We start from the raw sequence: 23,065 nt of genomic DNA, 5'->3' as shown, positions 1-23,065 counted from the left end.
TACTGTGTAGCCATCACCACATCCATTTCCAGAACTTTTCATTTTCCCAAACGGAAACTCTGTTCCCATTAAACAGTAACTCAACATTCCCATCTCCCCCAGTGCCTGGCACTCCCACTCTCCTTTCTGTCTCTATGAATTTAACAACTCTTAGGAACCTCATGGAAGTGGGATCATAGAGGATTTGTCCTTTGTGTCTGGCTTATTTCACTCAGCATAATATCCTCCAGGTCCATCCATGCTGATGTCCCATTAACTTAACAGTTTGAACATTCTATGAATATCTTATGACTATGTAGAGAATATTAAGAGGGTTAAAACATTATTTTAAAATTTAGAAAACAATGCATACAAGAAAATGGACAAACTGGAAATACATATACCTAAATGTTAGTAGCCATGGTGGTTCAATCATTTAATGCACATGTGTGACTTTCAATTAGAAAAAATAAACAAAGTGGCAATAACTTTTTTCAAATTCAATTACATTTCAATTTCAATCCATTCACTTTTAAACCCATCCAGGCCGTTTTTCTTTCCCTAGAATCCTCACAGGCAGAATAACCTTAGGTTGATAAAGCAAGAACAAATTAAACTTAACCACAATAACCACATTTCATATCAAGGAAACCTGGGAAGTCATTTGTGAAACTACAGACATCCACTGAACAGTCAAAAACCCTCTACTGTCAGGCATCTGAAGTATTTCCATAATGTTGAGTAAGCAGGGGTCAAATGAATCATTTTTAACATCAATGTTTCTTAAAGCTTCAGAATAAGTCAGCAACAGATCTAACATCATCTCTTAACTCTCCAAACTTACAATGCAAGAAGCAGCATTAAGGCTGCTGACCTTCCGGCCCTCGGAGCCTTTAAAAGAGAGTTGGGCCCTCACCTTATAATCATTTACCCTCACAGCTTATTTCAGAGTATCTAATTTTTTTCAGAAATGTCATCTGTATACTGAAAAACTGAAAAATATACCAGAAGCAGGGGTAAACCACCCATGGCCTCCTCCTCCATAACGCTCTAGAATGTGACCAATAAGAACAAGAATCTTTATTTTTTTCACTAATGTATCCCTAGCACCAAGAATATCCCAAACTGTTCACTTTATCCATTTTTCCCAAGTCAGCATGAGTTCTTATGAAGCAAGCACCTACTGAGTATCTCTTCTAGCATTACACTGGACCCTGAAAGAATATTTTAAAAATAGGCCCATCTTTCAAAAACTTTAAAACCCAGCTGCAGAAATTGCACAGATAAAGGAAATACAATTAAGCAACAATTCAAGGAACAATTGAGTGCTACTTGCTTCAAGTAGCAAGAAATAATATAGAATGGTGTAGTGTGAAATGGCCTTCAGCAAAGAGATGGGGGTGGCGGGGGGTGGTGGGAGGGTGGGGACAGAATGTCAGCCTTGAATGAAGAGCAGGTTAGATTTAATCAAGTAGGAAGGGAATTTCAAAAACATAATAAACAATGTCCTACTGAACGCATAAGCTCAGACTGACCTGAGCAGGTAGAACAAACTGGAAATGGAGAAAGTGAATAGAGCCTGGAATAAGACAATGGCAATGGAGACAAAAAAGGACAAATGTAATAAACCATCTTAGCAGTTTCTCCACCTTACCTGTACATTGGCATCTCTTGGGGAACTTTTAAAAATACTGATGCCTGGAACTGAATCTGGTAATTTTGACTTAATTTGGGTACAATCTAGACATCAGGATTTCTAAAAATTGCCCAAGGATTCTAATTTCCATCCAAGGTTAAGAACCACTGCCCTATCTTATCAACTGTACATTTTGAAAATAAAACTTTATTAAAAAGAATCATTGCCTCAGAGGAAACACCAGTGTAACTTGTTAAGTGGCAACACAGGATGAAGAAGGCAGGCTCAAGAAATTACAACAAAATTTTTGAAGTATGTATCTATAAAAATTATGACATGACTGGGAGAATTCAAGAGGAAAAAATAAAAATACATGAGCCTTTCTGGATTTTTACCACTCCATCAGCAAGTTTTATGTACTAAACCAGTTTTAATTAATCCAAACTGTCCCAATTCTCCATATACCATAATTACTCATCTAATATTTTTCAAAAGAAATAATCAAAACTGAAAGTGAGCCATTTTTTAAAAATCAAGATAAAGCTCAATGCAAAGACTATAAAATAAATACTTGATAAATTGCCTCAGGTTTCCCAGCTAGAAATAAACTCACCCTCCTTCCAATTCCCATGGTATTTTAGTAAAACCTATGATGGCACTCACAAAAAATGTACTGTAGAGATGCTGTACATTTCTGAAGGGAAGGACCAGAGCCTCATTCCTCCTCTTACACAGTGCCCAGCACACTACTCTGCAGATGACACACAGTATAAACTGAGTGACAAGAAGATACTGCCAGGTAAGTTCTGACTGTCACTGGAGGTTTTCGAATGCTTCATGAATAAGTAAACCCTATCCCCAGTTGATTCTGCTTCTTGCAGATCCTTTTACCCTAAGGTTTCTTCAAATGTGCTTCACTGCCCTCCCACTTTATCCTCACTCCAATACTTCTGGACAGGACACAGCCTGATCACTGTTATGTGAGTCAATTCAAGCGAACTATTAAAATATTTTTATCTTCAGGAGAAACATGCTCAGAAAATTTTTTTCTAAAATGTATTTCTGATTCTTGACATAATTCCCTTCAAAAACCCCATCATAATCCTTTAAATTCTGCCCAACATCAATCACTGTTCTAGCTTTCACTTACATAGTAAGATGTTATGTAAGATGGCTGTTATGATCCCCATATCTTCAGCATAAATGAATATCTCCCACTTTTACTTACATCCATGGCACAAAATAGAAAGTACTATTTAAAAGAATCCAAGAGGTGATTCACAACCAGAGGTGACTAGCCCGAGACCTGACCAAACCTAGGACTGAAGGAATATTTTTTTAGACTGGTTAGGAAGCTCTGGTATGGAGCAACGAGAACAGATTTATCACATACTCTCCCCTACAAAGGCTGTTTTTAAAGTGGCTTCCCAATCATAACTATTAGACACTTTCACATCACTTCAGCACTGCACATGATAGCAGGGAACTGATTCACATACATGCCTTAAGGCCTTTGTTTCCCTCTTTAAGACTCCAGTATCGTGAGTTAGTCTTCAAATTATTCATTTTTTACACTTTCTGATTTCCAGGCTTACGTATGGGTTTTTAAATGTGTCCCACATTTTCACTGTTGACTTATCAACTGCTTTTTCCATCTGATTTACCTAAGCCTCTAATCTCATTTTTCTGAGGTAGACTGCGTACGATCAAAACATGGCAATGGCTTAAAAAAATTCAATATGCTTGACTAATTTCGCAATATGGTAGAAACAAGATAAACATTCATTTTCACCCCAGGAATTCCATCATGACCCACCATTATATGTTCACTTATGTAAGAATATAAATGAACAAACAAGATGTATGGCAAATGAACATACGAGAAAGTACCAAAGATCTTCTCCTGAAAACTATTAAGTAGACAAAAATCACTAGTTAGAAATAATTTGCATTGTCCTTCTTCCCTTTAAAATGATTCTCTATAATTTTTATTTAATTTATTCCTTCTTTGCCACAGTAAAATATTGGGTACAAGATCTAAACTATAGTAACCCTAAACCAGCATTAAATAATTGAAATGGAAAAGTATTAAGGAAGTAAAAAAGACATTACTGATAGAGAAAACAAGTACAGTATTTTCCACAGCAAAAAAAAAAAAAGTGTTAAATTTCACAGTATTGGTTTTTAAACACAAATCTTAAAGTTCAAAAACACTACTCACTTCACCTAACACAACAGTTCAGTTCAGTTGCTCAGTCATGTCCTACTTTGCTCTACTTGGCAAAAACCTAGTCTTATCACATTGTATACAGTTCATTCAAGAAACTTCATCTGTTATAAATATTTTCAATATTCCCTTTTGCTCAAAATTATATGGTCACCTAGATGTGGTAAAAGAATTTCAGGGGTGTTGAAGGTTACTATCCATGTAGACACATGCTGAAATATGTAGACAAAGGTGAAGAAATACAATTTCTGCAAGTTACTTTCAAATGTTGCATAGAAAAAAGGGGTGTATATACACACATACACACACACACAACATATATTTATACACACAAACATATTTATCTGTTAATTGGTGAATCTAGATAAAGGGTTTACTGTATGATTTCTATAAGCTTATAATTTTTCAACTAAAAAGTTGAGGAGAAAGGGGACACACAGTAAGCTATCTATCCATTCCTTTAAAAATTTTACTCCACCCAAAAATCAATAAGCTAAAAACACATTTGACACTTACAGTTAAAATACCTCAGACCCAACACTTACTACAGAAAACTCTTGTTACTCCAAAGAAAGTTTTGAAAAACACCTCAGAACCAACACCTGTCAGAGAAAATTCCTCTTACTCACATTGCCCATGTACTCCGAGAGTAGGTCCTGCAAGGCCTGGCGGACAGCATTACACTCTGCCACGATTCTCTCACGCCGGTCATCACGTGTGCAGGACGAATCAGCCATCAGGGCAGCCCCACTAATGATGCTTTCCAAGCGCTCCTCCAGGGAAGGCCTAAAGCGCTCCTCGCTGAAGCTCAAGGGGTCCACAATGATTTGTTTCTGCAAAGGAAGCGTTAGTGACTATTAGTGTCATCTCTATTTCCTCCAGTATTCAAGAAGGTGAGGAAAATGCTGTTTAGAAACACCAACATATAACACAAAAAATTTCAATGCCTGAAACAAAGTTATACTTGTTAACTTTATACATTATACAGATGAGGGGCATTCCACACAAGTTGGCTAATGGTGGATTACTTCTTAAAAAAGGCACTGGAAGCAATACTTTCAAGCTGAAGGGGTCTGAATAAGGTATGATATCTCAAATGCAAACAGAAATATGTCAGCATAAAAATTATGTTCATGCAACTTAATATGAATATCTAAAGGTCTAGTAAGTTACCAAATGAGAATTACAAGAAAAATAAACATCAGCACTCTTTTTCTATGTACAGAGTGTAAAACTGTCACATGATAGTAACAGAACTGTTTCATCACACAAAAAAAATAAAAACAAAACACTGACTTTTGTCTTCAAGGTTTCAGAAAAGTCATTTATAATCAGTTTCAACTGTCCTCACCTTATACATTTCAAAGTTTATAAATGATTCAGTCTCAAATTTATTCTGCTAATTCCAAATTAAGAGACTTTATTACCTCAAAGACCTTCAGGTAATTCTGTAAGAGATGACAGTAATCTGTCCCAAAAAAGCCACTCTCTAAGATACAATTACCCCCAAAAGAATAAATCCTTCCTCTGTCTCCCCTTTACTCCCCCGACTCCACTCAAATTGAGATTTACCACTGATGAATAAAGTCTGGTCACAAGTAAGCTATAGGTACAAGGTCTAACATCAACAGTCGCAGGACAGGATCTACTGGCCTTCCATAGACTTTCCACTTGATATAATTCATCCTCACACCAGTAAATGTCTGTACAAATATTTTGCCTTTATTTTTCTTTATAGGGACTATGTTCTTATTGATTTCAATTTAAATGCCAAGTTTTTTTCCCCTGTAAAAAAAGCCTGCCCTTTTCCAATAAGTATACATTTCTTCTTTCTTTTCCAAAAAATCATCTATTTTAAAACTGAACATATGATTCCTTCAGTTTATTATTAACCTACATTATAGCTGATCATTTTTCTTACCAGACTAAGTTACTGCAGTTATTTCTCTGGTCAAAACTGAATATACAATGCCTTCTTCACAATGACCAATAGGAAGGAGGAAGGAATGGTCACAGGATTTTAACAGTCACAGAACTTCAACAGACCTATAAACATTTAGTCCAACCCCCTCATTTTACGAATGAAGTTTCATTGTACCCTGAAGAGGTTAAAGTGACCTCTAATAGATACTACTCAACTTAGGGCAAAATGTAACCCTTATTGCCTTGAATGAGGCCAGTAGCTAATACTGTCAAATTTGAAAGGGAAAAACAACAGTGCCAGTTAATTGTAAGATATATCTTAAGAATTTGCTGTAAGTTCATTTAATGTTTAAGGCTCCAGGGTAAAAATTCAGTTCTAACATCATAGACTTTTGGCGTAACACTGTCTTTACCCAAGCCAAAGTACAGAGGTGAGACAAAGGAAAAAAATATCAACAACTGTTAAAATGCACTCTATTATATTTATTCTATACTTCAAAGCATTCCTACTTATGAAAGGATGCTTGTCACCTGGAAGGTAATTTTCTCTTAATGCTAATTTTTTAAAAAAAATTAACAGCTGGGTTCAAAACAAACAAAAAAAAAACTTAAAGAAATCTTGAACTGCTGCCATCTACTGGAAGCCATGAGGCATTGTGGGTAGAAATTTAAAACCATAAAATACATCCCCCAAAATTACGATTAGAGTTGACACATAGGATAGTGTGTGCACAGAATATATACACAGAACATATCTGGGACATCATTTATAAAAAGTGATTATATGGCCTTATGCTAACAAAGTATTTTAATCCTAAATTTGCTCCTACTTGATTAAATTTTGTCTTTATTACAATTTAGTTATTGAGAAGTGTATCTAGGCAAATAAGATTAAGATGACAGCACTTTTGCTGTAGTCGTTTATGATGTGTCTATAACTCTCACTAGACTGTGAGTACCTGGAGCACACAGCCTAAGTGCACTTTGCCTCTGTATTTTCCATAGGTTCACATCTCCCAGAAGGTTAAAATCTTGGTTGAAATGAATTGAATTCATATCTCAAGAATGACCTCTTAGGAAACACAACATTAAAAAAATTCAGAAGTTTAACTAAAACTAAAAAAGAAAAGAGAAGGGACGGTGAAAAGGGACAGGAGGGGAGGGGGAAGAAAAGATAAATGCTTTAGGCCAAGATCAAGTTGAATGATGGTTCATAAAATTTCTTTCAACTTACACTGCGAATCTAAGTCGAAATTGAGCTATCATGAGAAACCTTAATCACATTTCCCCACAAATCTGTTAATTTTGAGGGATCATCAAAAGCCTGAAGTCTCCTCCCAAGTATAACTTACATCAAAGTTGTTGAGGGCATATGCCAGTTCTCCTCCTCCTGCACCCGGGTGCTGAGAGGCATCATCTGATGCAGTGGCCTGGGCTGCATTAGAAATTCCTGTGACTGCCTGTTGCAGCTGCTTGTATATCAGGTCTCTGTTGGCCTTGTAGGCTGCAACGTCAGGGTGCTGTAGGCATGCCTGGGATGCAGTATAGAGGATTGGAACGTTTTTCTGCAGGATTCCTCTGGCTGCAGCCATCTGATCACGATGGCCCACATCTTTCAGTTCCTACAAAAGTAAAACAAGAATATGGGTTCTACTCATAAAAATTTGTCAGTGAATTCTAAAAAGTTAGAATTTCTGCTAATTAGATGTTATTTTCATTAACAGTTTGGCTTGAAAGTTCATCACAAAGGACACAGTATGGCTTAGTAGCTGAGAGTTCAAACTTTCCCGAAACACAAAGACCTGAATTTGAATCCCCAGCTCTAGTTTTTACTATTATGATCCTATTTAAACTCTCCATACTCACTTTCTCCTTCTGTAAAATAGGAGCAATATTTTGCTCTCTTACAAATGCCTTAAGGATTAAATGGAACAACGCATGTAAGGCATCTAGAAGAGCACTAATAAAAAACAAAACCATGAAAACTAACATCTTGATTACAACCTTATTAAGATGGATATACCTATTTCAACTAAAATACAAAAGATAAAGAGACATTTAAACAGAGCAAAATTTATTATGAGGACTTCTTTTTTATTAAGTTATAGAAGTTCATTGAGAGAGTTTTGTCAAAATTGGGATGAGATACCACAGATATCTCAAAACCACAAACTACTCAAACCAGCCAGGTGAGGATGTGGAAGCCTGTTCTTCCAAGTACAGAACATCTCGTTTCCCCTTTCTCATCCCAAAGACCACCGTAGGACCCAGATTATTAGGGCATAAAGCTGAAGTCCATGGGCTCCATGACTTTAACCCAAAAGGTTTGTATTAATATTTCACTATAATACTCTATAGACATGCAATCTTAGGTGAACTGTCCTTTCTCAATTTCCTCTATCCCATAATTATAATCCACAGTTAAAATGATTTGAGCTTCCTAACATGGTTTCAACTACCAGCATTTGCTTGGTAAATCTGGGTGAATATGCTAAGTGACACCAACAATAAACAAGATGGGAAGGGAGTACTTCTGGTATTCCTATGTTACTGCAATTACTCAGAGAAAACTAAGTCTTCAGTAAATGTGGATTTGCTACCACAGAAGAAAAATGTAAGTGATAACCATAACTGACCACCAACTGTTTCAACTCTATTTTATGTGTGACCCTAGAATTTAAACATTAATGTCATCAACTGAGTCCTAGAGTATAATTTAAATGTTTTTAAAGTAACTACAACACGTGCAAACAGTAAGAGAAAACTGACTTAGAAAGGCCAAAGTCAATTACTCAATTTAAAGTCTGACTTAACTGTTTAGGGTCATCTTTCTAAATGAGTTCCTAATTAAGCATTAGAGACACCACACTGGCTTTTTTCTGAAACTTCATCTATGTTTTAGGTTTGCATCTTTATTGAAACTTTGTACAATATGACAGCTTACTTTTCCTGCTAGAATTCTTTTCTCATTTGGAATTTGAATTTGCAAGTAATAGCTCATAGCACTTCAAATGCCCTGTAGCACAGTACATTAGGCTAAATATTTAGAAACAGGACCCCTTGGATTTTGATTATCAGTCATCATTTCAAGACTCAAGCTATGACAGGGGGTTGAGGCTCACCATTATGCTTAAACAGCTGGTGCACATGTTCTGTGTGGCATTTCCTTAATGTCTTCCCTCACTACAACCTCAGGGACTTTTACACTTTCTAAGAAGGCATTTGCCTTTATAATATCCTCTATTTCATAAAAACACTTTGCAATCAACTTTGTGGATACTTCCTAAGTATCCACAGCCTAAATCAGCATAGTCTGTTGCAAAGGTTAAGCAAAGACACTTGTAGTCACCCAAAGCTACAATAGGTACCACAATTCCTGTTCAACACATAATTTTTCTAGAGCCACTTCCCGGCCTGGTATGATAAACTCCTACCTTCCCAAAGACTACATGAGGTTCAATACTCAAAAAGGACACCATGGACTTAGAGGATGATCATTTTAAGACTCAAACTACGACAAAGGGCTAGGGCTCACCATTATATGAAAGCCACTGGTGCACACGTGCTGTGTGGCATTGTCTAAAGATCTTGCCCTCAGGACAATGTATCTTTGACAGACTTCTTTTTACAAGTAAGGAGGATGCATTTGAATCTATGATGAAAATGACAGCTACCATCATTTGTCCTAACTGCTAAAGTGTTCTATCTTCTCTCTTTTTAGAAGTGCTTCTGCCATAGCATAAAGAACTAGATTTTAAGTAAAGATAGGAAAACAGACACTATCACAAGGCAGCACTATTTATTATAATAAGAAAAATGATCAATCATAAGAATTCTTTTCAAAATATACAGTGCTAGGACTTCCCTGGTGGCCCAGTGGCTGAGACTCCATGATCCCAATTCAGGTCTGATCCCTGGTCAGAGAACTAGATCCCACATGCTGCAATTAAAATCCAATGCAGCCAAAAATAAGATACACGGGTCTCGTAATTAATCCAGATTAATGGGGGGAAATAAACTATTAAGCAATGTAATAGATTACATACAAAATTTAGAGTTCCTTGGTCTACTTCAGGCTTCATAATTCCCCAGTGTGACCAAACAAACTCAGGAACAAACAAAACAAAGTGGAAACGACTCCTTCCAACATAATTTGAACTAACCATCACACAAGTAACCAAGAAACAGAAGCTAAATTCTAAGCAATCCAGAACACTTTCTAACCAAGATCTGGAAATTCAAATGACAATTTCCTCTCATGTACCTCTTAACAATATAAAATTGCAGCCATAGTTACTTTTGATCAGATGTCTTCTCTTGGATTCAAATTACTACACTTAAAAAATGGTCCATGGTCAAACTCATCCAGTCCACATGATTTACACATAAAACAGACAGTGGCAATATTATCCATTACCAATTTGTTCACGCTTTCAGAAAAATAATCACGAAAATCAGAGTTGACAGACTAGGTAAGAAGCACTATGTTTTTAACAAACCCATCTCAACAAGCTCCTGTACCTGGGTGGGTGGAATGTAAACATCAAAGCAGTCCATCTTTAGCATACCGGGGAGGCAGAGCTGACAATGTAAGGCAGAAGTAGTCCTCCTCAGAAAAACCAGCGTCAGTGCTATGGCAGATCCTTACCCTTACCATCTATTTCACCTTGACAGTCAAAGAGTCTGCAGCCAGTCTAATGGAAATTCAAAATCTTCTACTCAGCAAGTAATATTCTAACCCAAGAAAGTAACAGGTTACGGCCACACACAGAATCCCATTCCAGATGGATCTGCAGTACAGCAAAATGGGGTTTTTCAATCATTTGTTAAACAAGTATTTATTGAACACTATGTATCTAGGCAGTGTTCTAGGCACTAGGGATTACAGCAGCAGATTAAACAATGTGCCTGTCTTCTGGAGCCATACAGCCTAGGTTCAAAACTGGCTCTACCACTTCTAGATGAATGTCCATGCCAAATTAATTAACCTCTCTACACTACAGTTCCTCCACCTATAAAATTAATATCTGATCAACTATATGATCTACTTTATACTACTTTTGTGAGGATTAAACAAATTTGTACTTACAAAATGCTTATAACAGTGTTTAGTGCATAGTAAACACCTTTTGAAAGTTATTCACTATTATTTTCAACAACATCCTCAGCCCTACACCATGTTCCAAAAAACCCTTAAAGACAAACTGGTAAATTTCAGAGCTCCTGTACACCTTATAAGGTTCAGCATTTCCTCACTGGGTGGCTGTTGCTTAAATGGTACAGGGGAGCTAAAGCAGCCAAGTATGCACATCATATCCAAATACTGCTTGTCAGGAAATCCCTTTTCTGGACTAGGGTTGCCAATAAAGATAAAAGGCTTGATGAGGAGGTGAACTATTACATACCACACCTGGGGAGAGAAGGAAAGGTCAAAGGTGAAAACAGTCTAGGACACTAAGCATACAGCAATAGAGGAATTCTATTCTATTCTACAGGAAACACAAAGTGTGAAAAACTGTGACCAGTAACTAAAGGAGGCCAGTGGAAACTACCTAAAAGGGAGAGTGAAGATTTCACCAGGCTGGCACATTAGGATAAACAGAATTGCTATTTAATTCCCAAGAAAAGTATTTACTTCAGTTCAGTCACTCAGTCGTGTCCGACTCTTGGCGACCCCATGAATCGCAGCACGCCAGGCCTCCCTGTCCATCACCAACTCCTGGAGTTTACTCAAATTCATGTCCATCAAGTTGGTGATGCCATCCAGCCATCTCATCCTCTGTCATCCCCTTCTCCTCCTGCCCCCAATCCCTCCCAGCATCAGAGTCTTTTCCAATGAGTCAACTCTTCGCATGAGGTGGCCAACGTATTGGAGTTTCAGCTCCAGCATCAGTCCTTCCAATGAACACCCAGGACTGATCTCCTTCAGGATGGACTGGTTTAAATCTCCTTGCAGTCCAAGGGACTCTCAAGAGTCTTCTCCAACACCACAGTTCAAAACCATCAATTCTTCGGCACTCAGCCTTCTTCACAGTCCAACTCTCACATCCATACATGACCACAGGAAAAACCATTGCCTTGACTAGATGGACCTTTGTTGGCAAAGTAATGTCCCTGCTTTTCAATATGTTATCTAGGTTGGTCATAACTTTCCTTCCAAGGAGTAAGCGTCTTTTAATTTCATGGCTGCAATCACCATCTGCAGTGATTTTGGAGCCCAGAAAAATAAAGTCTGACACTGTTTCCACTGTTTTCCTATCTATTTCCCATGAAGTGATGGAACCGGATGCCATGATCTTCATTTTCTGAATGTTGAGCTCTAAGCCAACTTTTTCACTCTCCACTTTCACTTTCATCAAGAGGCTTTTGAGTTCCTCTTCACTTTCTGCCATAAGGGTGGTGTCATCTGCGTATCTGAGGTTATTGATATTTCTCCCGGCAATCTTGATTCCAGCTTGTGCTTCTTCCAGCCCAGCGTTTCTCATGATGTACTCTGCATAGAAGTTAAATAAGCAGGGTGACAATATACAGCCTTGACATACTCCTTTTCCTATTTGGAACCAGTCTGTTGTTCCATGTCCAGTTCTGACAGTTGCTTCCAGACCTGCATACAAATTTCTCAAGAGGCAGGTCAGGTGGTCTGGTATTCCCATCTCTTTCAGAATTTTCCACAGTTTATTGTGATCCACACAGTCAAAGGCTTTGGCATAGTCAATAAAGCAGAAATAGATGTTTTTCTGGAACTCTCTTGCTTTTTCCATGATCCAGCGGATGATGGCAATTTGATCTCTGGTTCCTCTGCCTTTTCTAAAACCAGCTTGAACATCTGGAAGTTCATGGTTCACGTACTGCTGAAGCCTGGCTTGGAGAATTTTGAGCATTACTTTACTAGCGTGTGAAGTGAGTGCAATTGTGCGGTAGTTTGAGCATTCTTTGGCATTGCCTTTCTTTGGGATTGGAATGCAAACTGACCTTTTCCATTAGTTTCAAGAAATACACACCAAGCCCCAGGTCCTATAAAAGGCTGTATTATGATCGGGGGCACACAGGCGCCCATAGCCAGCCTATTCAACAAATACTACTGTAGAAGGATAAAGGTTAAAGAATCAGGCCCAAGGAAAACTGTAAGTGACCATGAAATACTACAAACCCAAGACAAACTTTAGAATCTATCACTCAACATACCAGCAGAAAACAGATTATAAGATCAAACTAGGTAATTCAAAAATATTTATAGAGACTATGCTTCAAAATTATAGGGGTAAAGTACAGAAAAACCACAGGCTATTAGGGCACTTGGGCCCAAAGAGACAAAATGAGACAGGAGTTACCAGAAACCAGGGAATGAGGCAGAGGGAGAACATAATCCAGAAGAGGCTATGACATTTAGCCACCAAGGACAACCAAGAGGTAGGGATAAACCCCAGTTTACTGCCCTCTGATCTCCTAATGGTGCTCCCACTAGCCAACCCAACCAGAAGCCAGAGGGGAAAGAAGCCCCTGGATGCAGTCCTGTAGATAGGTTAGGTTCCTGGGGCAGACACTAGGGTGATCAAGGGCAGAAAACAGATATGGAGGAGCTTATAGAAGATCTTCTGGCACATTAATGAGTAACTTCAAGATTTTTATGACATCTTACTTGGGAAGTGTTTTGTTTTTTTTGTTTTTTAATACATCAGGGGATTATAATTAAGGAACTCTTCATGGACTCAAAGCACACAGAATTAAAACTCAGGTAACTTTACTCTCCAGTACGTTTCTCCAGTAGCATACAAAATTCTGGACTATTACTGTGTTTATCTCAAAAACATCATCAATTTACTTATTCCACTATTTTGAAAGATACGCAATCAGATCAGATCAGTCGCTCAGTCGTGTCTGACTCTTTGCGACCCCATGAATCGCAGCACGCCAGGCCTCCCTGTCCATCACCAACTCCCGGAGTTCACTCAGACTCACGTCCATCGAGTCAGTGATGCCATCCAGCCATCTCATCCTCTGTCGTCCCCTTCTCCTCTTGCCCCCAATCCCTTCCAGCATCAGAGTCTTTTCCAGTGAGTCAACTCTTCACGTGAGGTGGCCAAAGTACTGGAGTTTCAGCTTTAGCATCATTCCTTCCAAAGAAATCCCAGGGCCGATCTTCAGAATGGACTGGTTGGATCTCCTTGCAGTCCAAGGGACTCTCAACAGTCTTCTCCAACACCACAGTTCAAAAGCATCAATTCTTTGGCGCTCAGCCTTCTTCACAGTCCAACTCTCACATCCATACATGACCACAGGAAAAACCACAGCCTTGACTACACAGACCTTTGTTGGCAAAGTAATGTCTCTGCTTTTGAATATGTTGCAATAGTGTCAGTCTAAATGTTCTCACTTTCCTCAAATAATAGTAAGTCTTCATAAATCAAGATCAGACTAGGTTTTAAGAGAGTAGGACTATTCATCAAACTTTATTTTTTAAATATAACATTTATTTCACATATTCAAAAGAGAACTTATATCAAGAACATCCAGTAAAATCAATTGTGAACGTAATTTTGGCAGCTTGCCATATTTATAGACTAACCATACCATCATACAACAAGTTCTTCTTAGGATTAAACAGGTCCAGCAAAAAGAAAAAAATTATTGTGATTTATGTGATAGAGACATAAGCTAATTCAAGGACAAATGATAAAAGTGCACTGAGCCTACATTAACTAAATCACTCAGGCAATACAACAAATCTAGCTATATTATCATATATAATACTAAGTACTGGGAACATAAAATCAGGATCCCGTATGTGCAGATTCAGTCTGATCACATCTTATAGCTTGAAATATGAGCAGTAACTACTATTCACCAACTGCCCACTGCTGAGGGCCTACTAAGAATCTGGTGCTATATTAAATACTTCACATACATTATTTAATTTAATCTTCTCAATTTTTATTCTAATGTTAATGTAACCAAAGTCTAAGTCTCCAAAGCTGAAGCTGTAATATACTGGACATTTACAGTACTGACCCCATGTTCCTCATGCCTGTTAGAGCGCTCTTGTTGAATGTTCCTGTACTCAGGAACGTTTACCCTGTCACAGCAGAAAGGAGATCTTCTTTACCCTGAGTCAGATATAGTTAACTGCTTTCCTCTTTCCAATGATCAGTAAGGAATGGGCACATTATACAATCCATTATTTAGGGCAAATCTGTTAAAGGCTTCTAGATCATTTGCTTATTAAGAGAGACATATGGAAGAAACAACCTTTTCTTTCCTCACTGGACATACTAACTGTGTGCAAATGCCATGCCTACAGCTTCTTCAGTGAGGCACACTGAAGATGGCAGTGCTGGAAAATGTAAAGATATGGAAACCTTGATGATACTTGCAAAACCTTTAAATTTAACAATCCTGAAGTCACTTAACCTATCCTGGGGCTTCTAATCAGTGAGAAAATAAACCCCCCAATGGTCATGCAATTTAGGAACTAGGTTTTCTGTAAACTGCAGTGCAAAATTATCCTAACCAATATAGGTATCAGCTAACAATAATAAGAATTCATCTTTTCAGGACTTTTAAAAAATAAGAATAGCACAAGCTTAATCAGGGCTATGCAAGTTATTAGAGCCAGATGGTGACACATGCATCCCCTCTACAGAACACACATCTAACACACAGCATCCAATAGAAAGGGCACAGGAAGACTTCAAGCATCCCAAGAGCAAAACACCGAAGGGTGAGCAAAAGCTGGAAAAATAAGAACACTGATCCACATGTCACACAACATAAATTCCTAATACTATAAAATCTAGTAATAACAAATGATAAGAAATACTTAAAAGTTACAAAATATGGAGGGCAAGGTACTTCCTGATATAGAATTCCAATATGTTTTTGACTGGATTTTTTAGAAGTCTGAATTAAATTTCACCATCAACTCAAGTTCATCCTTGAACACAGAGAAGAACGGTGTTTCACTTCTCAGAATGCTATCGCAAACTGCTAAGGTACCTAAAGTAAAATTTTCACAGGAATCAAAACAGAAGCATAATATGGATACAACCTAATTCTACCTTTAGTAACAATACTGAAGGACACATCATAAACTAAATGTCTTAATGGAACTATATTAGAAGAGGGAGATATTGGCACCTTTTGAAGACTTAGGTTAAATGGATTTTTCCCAATAGGTAATAATATAAACAACTTAAATATATCCCCAAATCATGACCGTACCTGTTGTCTTTTGGCTGCCATAATGTTCAGTTTATCCACTTCAGGTTTCAGGGCTTTATACTGTATTCCCAAGTCCTGTTCAGTGCCAGCATTCCTCAGTTTCAAGATACCATCTTCTACCTATAAAACACACCCCACAAAAGAAAAATTCTCAACAATGCTTGTCTGTATATAAAGAAGATCTAGAACTTTTTATTCCTTTCAACAGCTACTCAGATAGTAATCCAAACTTCCTCTTAAATTTACATTTGGGCAGGTACCACATGGGAATTTTACGGGAGGTAGGAAAAGACCGTATTATTTTGACTTTCATGTAAAAGGATATAATTTACCATATCTTGATTTCTCAACTCTGGAACTCTGCTGGTACAAAGAAATGCTTAATCACTACCACAAAAAGGGAAGAAGTCAAAAACAATACCTTTTCTGCAAAGACACCATAGGCCCACAGCACAGCCAGTATGATGTCCACGTGGAATAGAGGAGCAAGTGGAAATTAAAAACATTCCTGGTCCACTTAGGTAAACCAAGTTCATAACCAAACTAAATCCTAAGGAATGTTGAACTAAGTATGGCCAGCAGCAGCCTTGCTGTGATAGAACAAATTACAGACATCAGCCTGTACTTACAAGTTTCAGCTGAACAAGTAATTTGTAGACATCTGCCATGTCAGCCAAAATAAGCAGCCGGGTAACAGCAGAGAGCAAAGCCCGAGCTGCCCGAACCATGTTGCCACGCTTCACGGAAGAGCAGGGATCATCTGCAAACTCTCCTGCAGCACTCTTCATCAAATCACCTGTTTTACAGAATGGAAAATAAATTTAGCAGGAATGAACCAAATAACTGGTCTACATTTTAAAAAACGGTAATTCAAACTTTGTATATTCATACACAGAATTTAAGGATTTTTATTTCTGCTATTTTCCTCTTGCATTTGTCTTCTAGCTGTCACTAAGACAAGCAACCACATATATTCCTGGTAAAAGCACAGTATCTGCAAAGTGATTTAGCACTACATATCAAAAGCCTTAAAAATACTTCTTCCCAATAAGAAAAAAAATACTTGTTTCCATTGATCTAGTAATAATACTCCTTTCCAAAAAGGACCATTATATGTATCCTAATCGAGAAAAAAATTCAAGATTTGAATGGGAGGAAAAAAATGGATCTAACACAATCTACCCGCACATCCAAAGAAAGATACAGAAACATAGCAACCATTATGAAGGACCACCACACTTCATTAAGCATTTCAACTATCTAATGCATAGAGCTCAAACAGAAACTCACTGGTATGTGAAAAGACAAGAGCTTGTCACGGATTCATTCATTTTCCTCATAGCAAAACACTTCCAACAGTTCAAATGCCCAAGCAAGCATCTAGTTAAGTAAATTAAGGTAAAGCCTACAATTGACTTTTATGCAAATATTAAAATATATATGAAAAATGTTAAAGTTTATGAAATCTTAAACAGAAAAAAGATAAAATGATAAATGTATGTAATCTGTGCTTTAAAAAAAAGGAAAAAGATTGGAGTAAAAACACAAATAACAATTATATAAGATACAATCTAATTCTACATCATTCTGTATTTATAAAAACATTTTCTATAACAGACATCATACTCATAACTTTAAAAATTAACCTAAAAATATATACATTTTACTACAGTTATGAGGAATATCCAACTCATACAATCCCACCTTCAACAATGCCAAGAAGTTCTAACATTTCCTAGAAACTTGTAAAGTAACTTATACTTTTTTGTTATGTGTTTCTAATAATAATCATTGAAGGTGCTTATCGTTTTCTCTTTTCTTATAGTTGGAAGTAGCAGGAGTGCCAGGGTCTGTTCCTCTCTATGGTGACTATCTTTGGATTCCTGAAAAAGCAATTACTCCCTCCCTCAACTTCAGATTAAAGCCTAAAGGCTATTCACTCTCTTATCTCTTCCACAAATGTAAAAAAAAAAAAAAAAAAGCACATTCTCATGAAGCCACGCTAATTCTGAAGAGACCTACAAAACTTCTCTTAACTATCAAAATTTTAGTTGTAGAATATGAGCCTTAGCGGGGGAGTTAAATTCACCCTCAGTTCAGTCGCTCAGTCATGTCTGACTCTGCGACCTCATCGACTGCAGTACGCCAGGCTTCCCTGTCCATCACTAACTCCCAGAGGTTGCACAAACTCATGTCCATCAAGTTGGTGATGCCATCCAACCATCTGATCCTCTTTCGTCCCCTTCTCCTCCTGCCTTCAATCGTTTCCAGCACCAGGGTCTTTTCCAATCAATCAGTTCTTCAAATCAGGTGGCCAAAGCATTGGAGCTTCAAGCTTCAGCAAGAGTCCTTGCGATGTATGTTCAGGACTGATTCCCTTTAGGATGGACTGGTTTGATCTCCTTGCTGTCCTAGGGACTCACAAGGGTCTTCTCCAAGACCACAATTCAAAAGAATCAATTCTTAGGCACTCAGCTTTCTTTATGGTCCAACTCTCAAATCCATGCATGACTACTGGAAAAACTATAGCTTTGATTAGATGGACCTTTGTCTGCAAAGTATATGTCTCTGCTTTTTAATAAGCTGTCTAGGATGGTCATAGCTTTTCTTCCAAGGAGCAAGCGTCTTTTAATTTCATGGCTGCAGTCACCATCTGTGGTGACTTTGGAGCCCAAGAAAATAAGTCTCTGTTTCCATTGTTTCCCATCTATTTGCCATGAAGTGATGGGACCGGATGTCATGATCTTCATTTTTTGAATGCTGAGTTTTAAGCCAGCTTTTTCACTCTCCTCTTTCACTTTCATCAAGAGGCTCTTTAGTTCCTCTTCACTTTCTGCCATAAGGGTGGTGTCATCTGAGGTTATTGATTATTTCTCCCAGCAATCTGAATTCCAGCTTGTGCTTCATCCAGCTCAGCATTTCACATGATGTACTCTGCATATAAGTTAAATAAACAAGGTAACAAGATACAGCCTTGATGTACTCCTTTCCCAATTTGGAACCAGTCTGTTGTTCCATGTTTGGTTCTAACTGTTGCTTCTTGACCTGCATACAGATTTCTCAGAAGGTAGGTAAGGTAGACTGGTATTCCCATCTCTTGAAGAATTTTCCACGATTCACACAGTCAAAGGCTTTGATGTAGTCAATAAAGCAGAGTAGATGTTTCTCTGGAACTCTATTGCTTTTTCAATGATCCAACGGATGTTGGCAATTTGATCTCTGGTTCCTCTGCATTTTCTAAATCCAGCTTGATCATCTGGAAGTTCTTGGTTCATGTACTGTTGAAGCCTGGCTTGGAGAATTTTGAGCACTGCTTTGCTAGCGTGGTGAGATGAGGGCAATTGTGTGGTAGTTTGATCATTCTTTGGCATTGCCTTTCTTTGGGACTGGAATGAAAACTGAACTTTTCCAGTCCTGTCGCCACTGCTGAGTTTTCCAAATTTGTTGGCGTATTAGTGCAGCACTTTCACAGCATCATCTTTCAGAATCTGAAATAGCTCAACTGGAATTCCATCACCTCTGCTAGCTTTGTTGGCAATGATGCTTCCTAAGGCCCACCTGACTTCCCATTCCAGGATGTCTGGCTCTAGGTGAGTGATCTCACCACTGTGGTTATCCAGCTCATTAAGATCTTTTTTTGTATATTTCTTCTGTGTATTCTTGCCACCTCTTCTTAATTTCTTCTGCTTCTGTTAGGTCCATACCATTACTGTCCTTTACTGGGCCCATTTTTGCATGAAGTGTATCTAATTTTCTTGAACAGATCTCTAGTCTTTCCCATTCTATTGTTTTCCTCTATTTCTCTGCATTGATCACTGAGGAAGGCTTTCTTATCTTTCCTTGCTATTCTTTGGAACTCTCCATTCAGATGGGTGTATCTTTCCTTTTCCTCTTTGCCTTTAGCTTCTCTTCTTTTCTCAGCTATTTGTGGGGCCTCCTCAGACAACCAATTTGCATTTTTGCATTTCTTCTTCTTGGAGATGGTCCTGATCCCTGCCTCCTGTACAATGTCACAAATCTCCATCCATAGTTCTTCAGGCACTCTATCAGAGCTAATCCCTTGAATCTATTTCTCACTTCTGCTGTATAATCATAAGGGATTTGATTTAGGTCATACCTGAACGGTCTAGTGGTTTTACCTACTTTCTTCAGTTTAAGTCTGAATTTTGCAAATAAAGAGCTCATGATCTGAGCCTAGTCAGCCTCCGGTCTTGTTTTTGCTGACTCTCTAGTGCTTCTCCATCTGTGGCTGCAAAGAATATAATTAATTTGATTTTGGTTTTGACCATCTGGTGATAACCATGTATAGATTCTTCTCTTGTGTTGTTGGAAGAGGGTGTTTGCTATGACCAGTACATTTTCTTGGCAAAATGTTGTTAACCTTTGCCCCGCTTCATTTTTCACTCCAAGACCAACCTGCCTGTTCCTCCAGGTATCTCTTGACTTCCTACTTTTGCATTCCAGTCCCCTATGATGAAAAGGACATCATTTTTTGGTGTTAGTTCTAGAAGGTCTTGTAGGTCTTCATAGAACCTTTCAACTTCAGCTTCTTCAACATTTGCAGTTGAGGCGTAGACTTGGATTACCGTTACACTGAATGGTTTGCCTTGGAAACAAACAGAGATCATGCTGTCGTTTTTGAGATTTTGAACCCAAGCACTGCATTTCAGACTCATGTTTTCTATGAGGGTACTCCATTTCTTCTAAGGGATTTTTGACCACAGTCATCTGAATTAAATATGCCCATTCCCATCCATTTCAGTTCACTGATTCCTAAAATGTCTATGTTCACTCTTGCCATCTCCTGTTTGATCACTTCCAATTTACCTTGATTCATGAACCTAACATTCCAGGTTCCTATGCAATATTGTTCTTTATAGCATCAGACTTGACTTCCATCACCAGTCACATCCACAACTGGATATTGTTTTCGCTTTTTCCTGTTTTTGGTAAGTCTCGTCATTCTTTCTGGAGTTATTTCTCCACTCTTCTACACTAGCATATTGGGCGCCTACCGACCTGGGGAGTTCATCTTTCAGTGTCCTCTCTTTTTGTCTTGTCATACTGTTCATGGGGTTCTCAAGGCAAGAATACTGAAGCGGTTTGCCATTCCCTTCCCCAGTGGATCACGTTTTGTCAGAATTCTCCGCTCTGACCCATCTGTCTTGGGTATCTCTACATGGCACAGCTCATAGTTTCACTGAGTTGGACAAGGCTGTGGTCCACGTGATCAGTTTGGTTAGTTTGGTGTGACTGTGGTTTTCATTCTGTCCGCCCTCTGATGGATAGGTTTATGAAGCTTCCTGATGAGAGAGACTGACTAGGGGAAACTGACTCATGTTCTAATGGGTGGGGCCATGCTTGGTAAATCTTTAATCCAATTTTCTGTTGATGAGTGGGACTGTGTTCCCTCCCAGTTATTTGGCCTGAGGCCAAACTAGGTAGGGGTAATGAAGGCAATGGAAACCGCCTTCAAAGCATGAACTGTTGTATTCACTGCCCCTGACCCTGCAGCAGGACACTGCAGACCCATGCCTCCACCGGAGACTCCTGTACACTCCCAGCAAGTCTGGCTCAGTCTTATAACAACATGGTAAGTAAGCAAGTCTTACTAACAAGATGGTGTAATAGAAGGACATGCACTCATCTTCTCCTGGGAGAACTCCCAAATTGCAACTCACTGCTGAAAAACCATCGACCAGAGAATGTTGGATCCCACCAAAAAAAATAACCCACGTGCAAGGGCAAAGGAGAACCCCCTTTCGCAAGAGGGGCGAAATCCTGTTTAGAATCAAACCCCATACCCGCCAGAGATGCTCAGAGAGCTCAAAAAAAATTTTGTGCACACCAGAACCCAGAGACCCCTCAGAGACTGACTGAGCCAGACCTGCCTTTGAGGGTTTTAGTGTCTCCTGCGGAGGCACGGATCAGCAGTGGCCTGCTGCAGGGACAAGGGCTCTGGCTGCAGCAGACTTGGATCACAAAGCGTGTGGCATAAGCCCTCTTGGAGGAAGTTACCACTAGCCCCACCATTGAGCTGCTGAGCATATGACCCACAAACTGCAGAACAATTATACCAAAGAAATTCTCATACTGTTAAGAAAGTTCTAGAACCCACAACAGATTTCCCAACCTAGGGATCGGCAAAGGAGCTGAGAACTACCAGGGAATTTGACTTTGGAGGCCACTGGATTTGATTACAGAACTTCCACAGGACTGGGGAAACAGATTCTTGGAGGGCAGAAACAAATTCACCCTCAGATTCATATATTAATTAGGCTAAGAAGAACCATACAGTATTAAGAGTAAAGACAAGTTCTGTGTATGTCTATGTGTATTGTAAGAAATAACTCACAATGAAGAATTTGATAGTTAAGTTTTCCTGGATCTAAGATACAGACACATGACAATTACGTGGATGTTTAACAAAAATGTTATTTTACGGTACTTAAAATGAGTACTCAATCATTCATTTATTTATTTATTCAACAAATATTTGAGCACCTCAAATACTTTATTAGGTGCCAGTGATACAGTGCTCAAGAAACAGCCCATGTCCTCCTTGAGCTCTATGGAGGGAGAAGACAGACAAGCAAACAATTAAAGCTGATTAAGACAAGGCATCTGTACTCAAAGGGCCCACAAATCAGGGAATATTACAATGCAACCAGAATTAAAATAGCCCTGTGGACAAGATGCTATGGGAGTACATTAGGAAAAGCTATTTACTCATGTACGAAGTTGTCTCTAAAGTCTTGCAAAAAAGATATTTGCCTTAATACTAAGCAATAGAGTTCCATCTATTTATTGAGAGCTTATTACACACTAAAACAAATCCACTGCCAGGGATATATGAAGCTGAGCAAGACTTACTTTCAAATAGTTTATAAATCAAAAGTGATCATACAGAAATTATGTGTCATTTTTATTTTTTTTTTAGTAATTTTAAAAAAATATTTTATTTTATTTTATTTTTTTTAATTTTTTATTCCTTTATTTCTCATGTGTTCCCCATCCTGAACCCTCCTCCCTCCCCATACCATCCCTCTGGGTCGTCCCAGTGCACCAGCCCCAAGCATCCA

At 38.4% G+C, this 23,065-nt stretch overlaps 1 protein-coding gene across 1 annotated transcript in view; it reads right to left on the bottom strand.

Moving 5' to 3' along the window:
- The window catches only part of CTNNA1 (catenin (cadherin-associated protein), alpha 1, 102kDa), a 153,337-nt gene that overhangs the window by 103,543 nt on the left and 26,729 nt on the right, over window positions 1–23,065 (bottom strand). Inside the window, exons 3-6 of the mRNA XM_010850311.1 lie at window positions 16,613–16,779; window positions 15,984–16,103; window positions 7,118–7,387; window positions 4,472–4,675 (exon numbers count right to left, since the gene is read on the bottom strand). Coding sequence (XP_010848613.1) covers window positions 4,472–4,675; window positions 7,118–7,387; window positions 15,984–16,103; window positions 16,613–16,779 — 761 coding nt within the window. The remainder of the gene's footprint in view (window positions 1–4,471; window positions 4,676–7,117; window positions 7,388–15,983; window positions 16,104–16,612; window positions 16,780–23,065) is intronic.

This window comes from Bison bison, unplaced genomic scaffold (assembly GCF_000754665.1).
Source record: "Bison bison bison isolate TAMUID 2011002044 unplaced genomic scaffold, Bison_UMD1.0 scf7180017864291, whole genome shotgun sequence".
NCBI lineage: Eukaryota > Metazoa > Chordata > Mammalia > Artiodactyla > Bovidae > Bison > Bison bison.
This window is presented reverse-complemented; position numbering and strand designations above follow the sequence as displayed.